This window comes from Astatotilapia calliptera, chromosome 8 (assembly GCF_900246225.1).
Source record: "Astatotilapia calliptera chromosome 8, fAstCal1.2, whole genome shotgun sequence".
NCBI lineage: Eukaryota > Metazoa > Chordata > Actinopteri > Cichliformes > Cichlidae > Astatotilapia > Astatotilapia calliptera.
The window spans coordinates 18,924,282-18,937,611 of record NC_039309.1 but is presented as its reverse complement, the minus strand read 5'-3'; the positions used below and the strand labels follow the sequence as shown (position 1 = coordinate 18,937,611).

At 42.1% G+C, this 13,330-nt stretch overlaps 1 protein-coding gene across 3 annotated transcripts in view; it reads left to right on the top strand.

Moving 5' to 3' along the window:
• Positions 1 to 13,330, top strand: part of spata20 (spermatogenesis associated 20) — a 54,021-nt gene that overhangs the window by 5,019 nt on the left and 35,672 nt on the right. For all 3 annotated transcript variants that reach the window (XM_026177292.1, XM_026177294.1, XM_026177293.1), the window contains exons 9-12: positions 992 to 1,066; positions 2,425 to 2,637; positions 2,840 to 3,032; positions 6,528 to 6,696. In XM_026177292.1, the coding sequence (XP_026033077.1) occupies positions 992 to 1,066; positions 2,425 to 2,637; positions 2,840 to 3,032; positions 6,528 to 6,696 (650 nt within the window). The remainder of the gene's footprint in view (positions 1 to 991; positions 1,067 to 2,424; positions 2,638 to 2,839; positions 3,033 to 6,527; positions 6,697 to 13,330) is intronic.

The window sequence follows — 13,330 nt, the reverse complement described above, 5'->3', positions numbered from 1 at the left end:
TACCCCCCAACCTAAAATCTCCAGCATAAGAGATGGCAAACATTTACTTTGTTTCAGAGTCAAATCAAACACTCACAGTGACAACACATGTGCTGTTATTGTGAGGCTTATTGTTTGGGCAATGGCCTACCAGAACATATTCTGTAATTTTACACATTTATTTCTTACAGTTTGAGCCCAAAGAGTTGTGATAACAGATTTCTTTCATCATCATTTATTTATTTATATAGCACTTTAAAAACACACCTGGTAGACCAAAGTGCTGTACAATACTAATATGCACATAGTAATAAAACCAGACATAGCAAAAAAAAAAAAAAAAATTAATTAATGCGGCAAATGCGCCATCTCTCACTTTATGACATCTGGGATAGGGTCAGGCGCCCTGTGACCCAGAATTGAATAAGAAATGGATGAATTTCTTAAACTACGCAGTAATTTTGATGATCACTATCAAGGGCAGCAGTGATTAAACATCTAGTCATCTCAAGTGGTTTCACACATCGCTAATATAGTACAGTAAAAAAAGTATTGTAGATGTAATGCTGGAATTTTCTTTGCTTCCTCAAAGTCTGTATCAACATAGGTCCTAAAAATCCAGGAGTGGTCAGACTGTACTTTGTAACTTTCATTTTATTTATTTAGCCCTCAGTCAAAATGACTGTACTCTACTGTTTTTAGTACATCACTTCAAACACTTGACAGTGTTTTTCACTGCAGTGGGCAGCACTGAGTTATGATGCAGCAAACAACTTAAGAATCTGAATGCCATAGTTTTCAGTTTTCCCGTGAGTGCTTGCTGGGCTGGCCTGCTTTTAAGTCAGAGACTGAAAAACAAACCCTAATTAGGACACAAACATACAAACTCAAACAAATAGAACTCTCATTGCATACTGCACAGACCACTCCACGTGACAGTACCTGTGAGGTCATGTTAAGGTTAAATCATGTTGCTTTGGGAGGTGACTTGTGTGCGTTTCTGTTTTTCCAGGTTTCAGGTGAGCAGTTTTTTGCAGAAGTGGCTAAGGATGTACTGCTTTACGTCTCCAGAGACCTGAGCGACAAGGTGAGTCTGCCATTTCTGTGTGCACAACTGCTGTGTTGTTTTTGTGGTAATGGGAACTTCACCGTCATTGTGATGGTTTTGTAAATCAGCAAATAAAGAAACTATTTCACAAGAAATAGTTTCTTTTGGCTGCTTCTTTGGCATGAAGGGTCATCACAGCAGGTAACTTTAAAGGTTTAGTTTGGCAGAGCTTTTATACCAGATGTCCTTCCTGATATAACCCCAAAGAGGATTTATGTTTCCAGCTGAGCAAATGTGTAAACCCCTACACTGTGGAGCTAAGGGAGATATTTATGACACTAACCATGTTTATCTTTCTACAGTCCCAAAAAACTTTTTGGGGATTTTCTTACCTGCATGATTGAGCATGTGTCAAGACATCTTTCACAGACTTGGAGAATCAATGCACAGGCATATTAAAGCCAACACTGTATTAAGTTCCTTTCTATGGATTCTTTTTGTTCATGCATCCTCAAGGTCACGAGGTGGGACCCCGTTGATGAATAGCCTCTTAAACTCTTGCTTCTCGTCTAAGGGTCAAGCCTTTTTCCCCCCCCTTTTGTTAAATGAGGCGACAGAAGTGAATTGGGCACACAATTAAAACCAGACTTGTTGCAATAATAATATTCCCTAAGATTTATTATGCAATTACAGGCTAATGAATTGGTGCTGCAAAGATCATTTTCTACAGACTTCATGCTGCTTTTTTGTAATACAGTGGGTGGGATCTTCCCACAGTGAGGGAGACTCCGTGATTGTCCTCAGGCTAAATTACTGGAGTACTTTTTTACTTCAGCTGGTTCCCTGTGAGCTGTGTGGGTCCCAGTGATCTTCAGTCTCTGTATTTCCTTTTTAACTACCTGAAGCTTGATTTATCTTGCATCATAGGGGTTGAAATTAATTGAGAGTCATTATGTGTTTTTTACAGTAGATCTATTAAAACCCTGTTAAACTTTGTGGTTGGCAAATCTCTGTGTTTCCCAACCACATTAATAGGCCAGTTATGATCTTAAAAAAGTGCAGTAGCAGTGCAGTGTTTAAGTCTTCATTTTAGGAAAAGGATGCTAAACCGTCCTGCTTTTCCTCCAACCAACTGCCGCGGTTTTAGGTTTTCATGTGTTTTTACTTTCCGAAGCTTTCCGAATTAATGCGTTTGTGAAATTTCAGTGTCTAAAATAATTTTTTCATGTTCTCAGATAGTTGTTTTTCATCATCATGTCACAGCAACAGAAAGAGTGTCGTGAATACTGTTGCATGTTTCTCAACTGATCTACAACAGTGCATTTTGTCTCTCGTCCTTAAAAAGCACCTCTCCCTCCTCCTGCCCTCTCTGTGTGTTTGTGCGTTCTCTGAAACAGTCTGGGGGCTTCTACAGTGCAGAGGATGCAGACTCTGTCCCGGCTTCGGGGGGACCAGAAAAGCGAGAGGGGGCTTTCTGCGTGTGGACAGCCTCTGAAGTTCGGGAGCTCTTACCAGACGTGGTGGAGGGCACCGCTGGTAATGCTACGCTGGCTGACATCTTTATGCATCACTATGGGGTCAAAGAGCAAGGCAATGTTGCTCCAGAACAGGTACTTTTGTTCTAGTTGTGTTGGTCTTGCTCAATGAATGAAAGTGAATATGCACAGAATGATAATGGTTTATTATACTTCAGTCACAGAGGACTTTAAGGTGACTTGATAGTGTCAGTAACCATTAACATGAAAAATGCTGCAGTCAGTGTGGATCAGTATGTGTGAACACCCTCTTATTCCCTGTACTGTGTGTTGCCAGGACCCCCACGGGGAGCTGCAGGGCCAGAATGTGCTGATCGTGCGTTATTCAGTCGAGTTAACAGCTGCTCGCTTTGGCATCACTGTCGAGAAAGTCAATGAGCTCCTGGCCTCTGCCAGAGCCAAAATGGCCGTAGTGAGAAAGAGTCGGCCACGCCCTCATCTGGACACCAAGATGTTGGCCTCCTGGAATGGTAAAGTTTACACTACAGCACTGAAATGGTCACTTCCAGTCATTCAAATGGCTCTTAGGCTCAGCATCATTGATTTTTCTGTTTAATAGATGAGTAATCGTAATGAGTGACAGCAGTAATAGGGCTTGATGATATGAACAAAAACATTTGAGGGTGAATGGTGCAGCTTTATATATATTAAGGCCACTGAGTGTTAAAAATTTATGCAAATTTATAGGGAACAAAAGACCACTAAAAACACACGTTCACTTTAGTCAAGGAACTATATCGCTTTACTTTTCAGGTTTAGGTAGGGAAGAAATTCACATTTTCCATTTTCTGGAATCAATAACTCATGAGGAGCGTTTTTAGAACTCCAACAGCACCTTTTTCAATCATTTTATTCAGGACGTCAACAGACCACAAGTTCTTTTTTATTAAAACGAGGCAGACCTGGAGCAATAATACACATTAATAAGTCATATGTAGCTGACTGTGAGAGGAATGTGCTGCGACCGTCTACAGAGTGCAACACTCAGCTGTGTTAGCTTTGCACTCATACAGTGAAGTGTCACTGAAATCACTTTATCCTTTTTGGGCACACTACAAGTCTTTGTTTGTGAAAACCTGTTCCTGTTTTCTTTTTTTTTTATCAATTCAATTATATTTATATAGAATAGAATAGCCCTTTATTGTTAATGTACACATACAACGAAATTGTGGGTGCTCCACACCAACTGTGCTGGAGCAAAATCTAAACTGTACACAGCAGGAATAAATAGCAAACAGGAGAAATATATACAATCAAGAGGGATTTATACAAAACAAGAGAAAGGCACACAATAGAGAACAAAATAGTTGCAAAGTGCTTGGATGTAGAGCAAAGAAAAGACTGCATGTGAGAATGGCCCAGGGGAAGAAGCTGTTTGTAAGTCTGGAGGTGCGGGAGGGCAGCGGGGCAGGAAATTGGTGGTCGGGGTGCACCTGTGATAGATCTGGTTTTCCTGAGATGGGAGGAGCTGGTGATGGGCTCCAAAGGGTGGCAGAGGGCAGCCAGTGATTTTTTTGAGGTGGTGTTAATTACCCTCTGTACAGCCTTCCTGATCTCTTTTGTGGCCCCTGGGTACTAAACAGCCAGGCAGCAGGAGAGCATGCTCTCCACTAAGGAGCAGTATATAGCTGTCAACTCAAAACAGTCCCCTGAAGGATCTTTATATTGTAAAGTAAAGAAGCTACGAATAATAGAGAATAAAGCAAGAATCAGACGACCCTCTGCGAACAAGCACTTTGGCGACAGTGGGAAGGAAAAACTCAATTTTAACCAGAAGAAACCTCTGGCAAAACCAGGGTCAGTGAAGGGCAGCCATCTGCTGTGACTGGCTGGGAGTAGGGGAGGAAGATGGGACAAAAGACAGACTGAAAGTGAGCCACAGATTAGTAATAACTAATGATTAAATGCAGAGCATTATTGGAGCACTATGAGCTCTGTAAGATAAGATGAGAAATAATTAGAAATTCATTTAGTAACTTCCTGTTCTCATAAATTTGCCTAAATATGGTCATTTTTTGGACGATAGAAAATTTACTCCCTTCTCAGCCCCCCTCTTTAGTCCTTTAATCTTTTTTTTTTTTTGTACCTTAAATGGACCAAACACTCCTAGAGTGGTGATACCCAATACATATGTCTGCATTTTGTACAAAACCAAATTTGAGATATCAGAAGTAATTTTGCCTGTTTAGCTGGGGATAGATAATTTTATCTGAAGTAAGGCTGGCTGAGGTTGTGATCCACGGTCAGTTTGTTTTCTTCAGTAGATGCCAGTGACAGAAACTCAAACAGACAGCACACAGCACAGAAACTATAGCCATGTACTGCTGAGGACACAGTCAGCGCCAACATGGATTTCAGCCACAAAAAGGGATCAATATCTGTTTAAGTGTACTTTATGTTTAGGACATTTCCAGGCTTTTACCTGAAGAGAAGGCGGTGCACTCAGTCAGACTCCATTGACAAAACCAGTAATTTTACCTCCCAAAACAGCAGTAAACACAGTTGTTTGTGTGCTCCTACCTTGATTGGTCAGTTAGTGTTGTGTGACTGGTGAGTTAGGGGCCTTTCATCTGAATTTCATCTGTCCCACAGAGTAACTGCCAACCTACACTTTCTTTCTTAACACAAATCAACAAATCTCATCTGTTGTTACATACAAAGTTTAGCCATTAATTTAATATAAAGCTTCAAACTTAGAGTTACTATTTATTGTTGGACCTGCACTGTGTCTCCCTCCATGCTGCAGGAGAAAGTTGGACAGCGACCTTTAGGTAACAGTGCTAGAGTGCACCACTGGAAAAGCTGTGACTTTAAACATCAAACTATGTCACTATGAAGGACATGCACAAAAAACAATGTCAGTGACGTAGTAGTTCAAGCGTTTCACGATCGGTCACAGTTCTGAGCTTATTGCCTCAAAATGACAAAAGTGATGTTGACCTTTGGGCACAGTTTGGGTTAAGACCAATAAGTTGATCACTGTGTGTAAGTCTGATTAAATTCTGACCATTAACACAGGAGGAGTCGCGGGTCTTGTAAATTGTGCACGGCTGTGGCATGAGCTCATCGATCCTTTGGCTGGATTAGCTAAGTATCGATAGACAGCTCAGCCTCGTAATCAGAGGCAGTGATCTGTCTGATCAGGGATTCAGGTTGCAGACATGATCAAAAGTGTAACACAGCGTGCCAGAAAGGAGAAGTTTTTCTGTGGGATGTTCCACAATGTGACCATTAATTCCACAACGGAAACAGACACCTTACATTATATTAGTTGATAGATTATGAGCACTTCTTCTTTTCTCAACAAGACAGTTTGATTCTGATTATGTCAAGTTAGCACAAGCAATTTTATCAGACTGTCATATATTTACAGTAAATACCGCTCATATTCACGAGCACGCCGTTTTTCTGCAGTGTCAAAGTGTGCGTAGATTATTACAGACACTTGTCATTTGGGATTAATGTGATGTCTCCTTAGCACTGTTTGTCCTGCACATTGTCTCAGATTCGATTAATTACAAGAGAGCACACATACACAAGTGCACCCACGAATTTGGCTCCCAGGGCTGACGTCTCAGACAGTGTGTGTTAGTGAGGTAATGAAGCTCGGCGATCCTGAGAACTTTCCAATTAGACGCAAGACTCTCTGTCTCCTCTCTAATGAAGAAACCTTGCCATTAATCACCTGTCCTCTGCTGCAAAACTTTGAAGGCGAGGCTGTGCACTCACTAGGCTTTGATTTACTACATAAAAGACGGGTGGAGGGAAAGCGGGAGGAAGGATGGATGCAGATAGGGACAAGAGGAGGAACAGGGGGACTTCAAAGGAGAGAGGGGGGGATAACTAAATTGGAAGTGTGGCAGGGGCTACATGTTGATACCTAAGCAGTGAGTATGTCATTTTATTACTTGGTGACCTCAATACACTCACCCTCAACGACATCACCGTTACTTTCTCCCTGTTAGGCCTGATGCTGTCGGCCTACGCTCGCGTCGGAGCTGTGCTGGGAGACAAGGACTTGGTGGAGAGAGCAGTGAAGGCTGGGGGTTTCCTAAAGGAGCACCTGTGGGACGCTAAGCAGCAGACCATCCTTCGATCTTGTTACCGTGGAGACCAGATGGAGGTGCAACAGATGTAAGCGAGAGAAAGTTTTGATGGCTCAGTTTTTAAAAGCTTTAATTCAGCGATCATAGTCAGAATGAGAATCTGATGACAGCTGGTTGCTTGATGCTTTTGTTCACATACATGTCAGACTAGACCCACACAGTCCTGCAGTTTTTGAATATTTAACTGTGACTGAAAGCTGTCAGAGGATGTTTGTCCTAACCTTGATTTGGATTTTTGAGAGTCTCAGAATTTTATTCCTGATTCGATGCATCTGTAGTACAAAATTCTCTCAGAGACACTGCATGTGTGCTTTTTTCCTGAAGTTTAGCGAGCCTCACGGGTAGGGCATAGAGTCATTGCAGGTGAGGCGGGAAGGTTATGGAGTGAAACCAAAATGAAATGAATACGATTTATGGAAAGTAAAGGTTTGCTGAACCCACTGCACTAAACAAGTTGTGCTAAATTGAGTCCTCCTCGGCCGAGAGAGTTGTTGAATGTTTTAGTTCTTATGAGAAAGCAGAAGACCACAAAGGAAATACTCCTGTATTTGTCTGAGTTTCCTTCGCTTTCTTGAAGTGTTTGCTAGATTTATAAGGTCTGATCCAGTATTTGGGCCCACAAAAATGAAAAGCCTTAGCTGATTTTGGGTTTGGTTGATTTCTCCTTTAACATATTCCTGTTGTTGTGCCTCTAGACTGTTTTGAGCATTTTGCTATTTTTAGGTTTTAGTGGACACTTGTGCCTTCATCTACTGGATCTTCTCCAGCGGTGATCCTTCAACTTGATTTTCATTTTTGGGTGGCAGACAGAGTTCCCAAGGTGGCCGAGTTGTAATCAACGCGTTGCCAGAAAAAGTTTGAGTTTGCTGGAACACATCAGAGTTCTGGTTGTTTCCGCTGGAAGTTCTCTCAGGGGCCTTTAGACGTCACATCATAACGTCAGGTTTCTAATCTCTCACTCTGTGGTCTAGAATCTCAGTCTTTCTACCTTCAGGCTGATGACTGTGTGGTCTTTGAAGACTGTCCTGTTAGAACTGGAGACCCAGGCCTAATTGCAAGGGATGATCCTCCACACCAGGATTTTTCCAGATGTTGATGATTGAGATGATATGAGGTTATAATCTTGAGCTTCTCAATGCCAAATGACAGACAGCTTTGTCCCTTTTGTACTGTGTGACATTGCTAAATAGGATGTGGAAAATGGTTTTTTTTCCACTTTGTAGTAGAGGAGCGGTACGCAGTAGTTCTGTACTGAGATGGCTGTTTATATGCAAACAGGAAACGGTTATATCTGGATAAATCAGGTTACTCTGAGAAATCAGAGAACATGTTCACATGCATTCTAGTAACCTGGTTATAGCAAAGCCACATTTACATGCTGCAGGTCAGTAATTCGTTTTTCTCTTTTAGTTTCTATCATTTTGTCTATCTGAGACAAGACTGGCCCTGTGTTAACTGGGTTAAAGACGCCTGTTGAATGACTCGTGATGAGTTTTTTTCAGCCTACATAGCAACAGTACAAAATCTGTTTTGTCTTAGAATGACTGTTTTCTTTTACGGGGTGCCGTGTTTGATTTTTAACCTTTTACAGTTAAGCCTAACATGAAGTGGAAGATGGCACAGAGTTAAGCTAATACTGTTAAGCTTAAGCTCTGGTTTTTGTGTTGAAATGGCCAAGACGACCAAATACAAACAGAATTTCTCATCAGTGTGACAAACACAGCGGAACGAACACAGTCTCTTGTTGATTCTACACCATCACTCCAGGTGTCCCCGTTCTGTTGGCTAGCCCTATGTCCTAGTTACTACGAATGAGTGAGTATGCAGTATGGCCGAATCAGCAGAAAAATATGCCAGGAAGCCCACATCACAGCATGAAATGCATGCAATTTTAAACACACATATAAACAGATAGACACCACGAGCCTCTGTCTTCCACAGCCTGTGTCTCATTCATAATGTTCCAATTCAAGATGGGGTCGGCACTGAGAGTGCTTACCAAAGCCCTTTTCTCAGGGCTGGTTTACTTTCTGTACATTGGTAAATCACTCTGTCACACCAGGCCAGGCACATATGGGCCGTGCGCTAATTTACCAGGAGGAATAGTAGGTGCTCGGGCTAACTGGGTTAATAGGCCGTGGTAATGTTGAGGAGCTGATCATGAAGAGTATCACCAAGGTCTTTAGGAACCAAAGGAAGGCATGACAATGGATCCAGTATAGCCATGGCAAGTGGGTCACTGGTGATGTTGACTCATTACTCAGGCTGCTGCTGTAGCCTCTTCAGCACTACACTTAGCAGAGATAACTTCTCAATTAGTTGTTTTTTTAAGATTTCTTTTTTGGCATTGTAGGATTATTAGACTGCAGTCTACTCTGTACTATCCAAAGTAGGAAGAAAGGGTGGGGCCAGATGAAATTGTGTGGGGAGAAATGGAGCCCAGACCCTTGTTGGGGCATATGTATTGCCTGGTCAACCAGCTGACCTATAGTGGAGCCCCCTAATTTATTTTATTTTGTTTTAGTTTAATGTTAGCCTTGCATCAGGCTCGCGACCTGTCCAGGGTGTACTCTGCCCGTCGCACTATGGTAGCTGGGATAGGCTCCAAGCCTCACCCCCCCAATGCCCACCAATTTGATTTGATTTTTAATGATGTTAGTTTTAAGGATGGTTTGTTTTCATTCAATGACTGTTGCAGTTTAAATTAAATGTTATTTTCTTGTGCTAAAATGAATCTGGCTTTTTAAGCATGAGCCTGTCATTACTGTGTGGGTCTGTTTGCTTGTTTTTCCAAAGATCACAATAATATGTAGTAATGCAAATTCAAACTTTTTGAGCCAATAATCAAATGTGATTTTGACTGCACTCTAATAGTGTCATAAGCAGTTATTCTTTTTCCACCTCACTGCCGTTCAATTACAGTTTTATATGCAATCCCACACACGCTGATGGGCTGGCGCATAAAGAGCAATTAGATGAGGGCATTCAAATTCATTTCAAGGGTCTGCAGAGTATCATAGGCTTCTGTTAGGGTTAGCTACATTGTTTTATTAATGACTCAGAATGCGCACATGCGGACCACTTATGTGCACCCCTGGTTATTTAGCTCGTCATATTGCAGCCACAGAAATTCTTTTGTCCATGAAACCATAAAGCTGCACTTTCTTTTTGCCTTATAGTCTGATTTGTCATAACTTCTCCGTTTTGTGGTAAGCTTTTCTTTGGCTGTCACTTCTTCACCCCGACCTGTCTTATTTGGCTCAGCAGAACTGAAATGCTTTAACACGCGCACTCACATAAGCTCAGCGATTCTCTGCGCGATCAACCTCTCACATGTTTAAGCTTGCTGCGGGAGATTTCACTTGTCATGTTTGCATAGTAAGCTAACGATTAATAAGACGATGTCAGAGGAATTGGTGCACAAATTATCATCACTCACAGATCAGTGCTGTCATTGCAAAGTGAAAGCAAAAAAACAAGCGCAAATTCAAACGCGACTTCAATATGTCACATATTGACAGTGGCTCACCGATGCCAATGACATAATTACCCAGCTACATTTCTGAAAGAATGCAAAAGCATTGACATATATTTTTCCTACAATAGCCCGACGGGCAGGGCAGAGAGATTTTTGTAGCCCGACTGGAAAGATCGCTAGCTCCGGGACGTCGGGCTAGCGATTTTGCAAGCCCTGTATCTGATTGAGGAATCACTCATCTTTGGAAAAGAGAGTTTATTACAGAGAAATGGCTCTTTCCAAAATAAAAGCTATACTATCCGCTTCTTCTGGGCTATATTCTCAGCAGCATAAGGAGAATCCTGTGCTAACGGCTGTCTAAATGACTCGGCTAAAGTTAGTAGCATGCTTGTTGTTTTTGTCTTTGCACTAGGATGATGTCGGCGTAAACGTGCAGTCATATTCGTTGTGTTCCCACTAGTGCTTTCAGGTTAATCTCGTTGAAATGACCTTAACGCCACAACACGGCAAATCTCCGTTAACGAGCTACCGCCGATCGCCCCGTGCATGGGGCTAGACGGCCAACACGTTAACGAGCTAACTGCGCTAACACACTAGTTAATTAAGCATTGCATGGCACATCCAACATACTGTTTTACTTTAGTCCATGACTCGCTTACCTTCAGGGTCATACGTCACATGAAAACCAAAATAATTCCAAACGCCAGATCTGAATGAGGGTGGGGGAGGTCCATCTTGCAAGGAGAGCTTAACTTCTGTCTCGCTAGCTTGCCCTACGCTCTTCCTCCTGACTATGCTGTCTGTGTTGAGCGCTCAGTGGATCTGCGCTCGACAGTGCAGCCTAGGCGGAGTAGTCGAACGCAGATTCACTGAGCGCTCAACACAGACAGCATCGTCAGAAGGAAAGTTGATCAAATAAATTACAAATGTTGTATTGTTCGATACATATGCGTACCGAACCGAAAGCACTGTATCGAACGGTTCAATATCGATACGAATATCGTTGCACCCCTACTGTATATATATCTGCTTTATAAGCTCAGTACTGTGCAAAAGTATTAAGCCAGTGTAAAATTTCTTTATATTTTGTAAGGAAAGTGGGAAATGAATGCAGCGATTTACTGAAACGTGCAAGCATAAATGGAAGTACAGAATATGAGGCAAAAAACGAGTTTTCACAGTTCTGTCAAGCAATAACTGGAATGACCAGATTTATTCTTCAGCACAGCTTGAATTCTTACGGTCAAGATTTCTTATAATTTCTTTATCAATCTCAAGGAATATTTGTCTGGGCATCTTAAAGGACTTGTAACAGGGTTCGTACGGGTGCTTGAAATACTTGAAAATGAATTTTAATGTTGTCTTTTCAAGGTTTGAAAAGTGCTTGAATTTTTAGATGTGGCGCTTAAAAGTGCTTGAAAGTGTAACTGTATTTCATTCACCACAAATAACTATCTGATTGAATAGTTTTCTTATCAGATAGAGAAATAATATGAGTCGCAAAATGTAAAAGAAAAATTTCCCCGCCTGGGCTGCCTTGCGTCTGTTTCAACGTGTGACCCCGCCCTTCCCTCGGACAGTCAGGGATGAGTGCGCTAACATACCTGTAGGTTGCTGTTTTAACGAGTGTTTGATGGAAAACGACAATGGCGGAGTTTGCGCTCTCCAGTCGCGTGATAGGTGAGTCCTAGTAAATAATTTTCCAGTACGTGTACCCCATATGGAAAAGATATATAGATACAAACTTTATAAGATTTATGTCTTGTGTGAAACTTGTATGAAAAGTATACAAGAGTGAAAACAGGTATAAGATCCCTTAAAAATTATATAAATGAAACTTGTATGTTTTGGATACTTACTTACATCAAGTTGCTGGAAGGAATTATTTATGTTTCAAACTCAAAAAACAACGGCCTCCTTGTTGACAAAAAAAGAAATCACATTCCTTTAATTATATAGAAAATATAAGAAAAATCATTTATTTGCTATGTGTAAACATAGATCAGGGCCTCCTCCTGGTGGGACATGCCCGAACCACCTCAGCTGGCTCCTTCCAATGTGGAGGAGCAGCAGCTGTACTCTGAGCCCCTCGCGGATGGCTGAACTTCTCACCCTATCTCTAAGGGAGAGGCCAGCCACCCTTCGGAGGAAGCTCATTTCTGCCGCTTGTATCCGCGATCTCGTTCTTTCGGTCACTACCCACAGCTCGTGGCCATAGTTGAGGGTAGGGACGTAGCTCAACCAGCTGCATCACTGCGGCCGCAGCACCAATCCATCTGTCGATCTCCGGCTCCCTTCTCCCATCACTCGCGAACAAGACCCCGAGAACCTTGAACTCTTCCACTTGGGGCAGGAACTCATCCCCGACCCGGAGTGGGCACTCCACCCTTTTCCGGCTGAGAACCATGGCCTCAGATTTTACATAATAATCTATATGATAATTGTAAGTTTACAGGGACTGAAACGAGTGAATAAAGTGGCCAAAGCCACTTCAGAAAGCCTCAGAACTTTTGCTTAAGGCCAATTTAAAAATAACAAGAAATTCTGGCTCCATGGAAACAAAAGAAAAGAGGGGGTGGGTCAGGACTTTTGCAGAGTCCTATACTGAGTTGAGTTGGCTAGAACAAGTGCTTTTGCTCTGTGTATGAGTTGGCTCATGAATCAACCTTTTTTCTGGGGAAGAAAAGCTGCTCTCTGACTCCTCACCTCTCCATGACCTTAAAGTCATGCACTTTATCTTCTCCAAGTGCACCTCCTGTTTTTAGCCTCTTGACTGCCAGCCATCAGCCTCTCATGTCACAGCACTGTCTGGCCTCCTGTCACTGTCTGTCCCCATGCACTCACTCAGACGGGGTGCCGTCATAAGAATTGGAGGGGAAAAGTAGCACGGGGTGGAATAACCCTCGAATTTAGAAGCTGATTTGCAGCGACTCAGTAGCAACATTGTGAAGGACAAGTCTTGAACAATAAATCAGAATCAATTTCACTGACAGAGAATGATTTGTAAAATTGGGAGAAATTGGTAGGACAAAAGAACTCGTCTGAATGAAGTGGAGGAGGAAAAAGAGTTACTTCAAACGTCAGACATCTTATGTATGCAGTTGTGTGCCTATGCGAATGTCTTTGCCTTTACTATAGAAACACAGATGAATAATTACACATTGAGAAAAATGCTTCAGGAAGT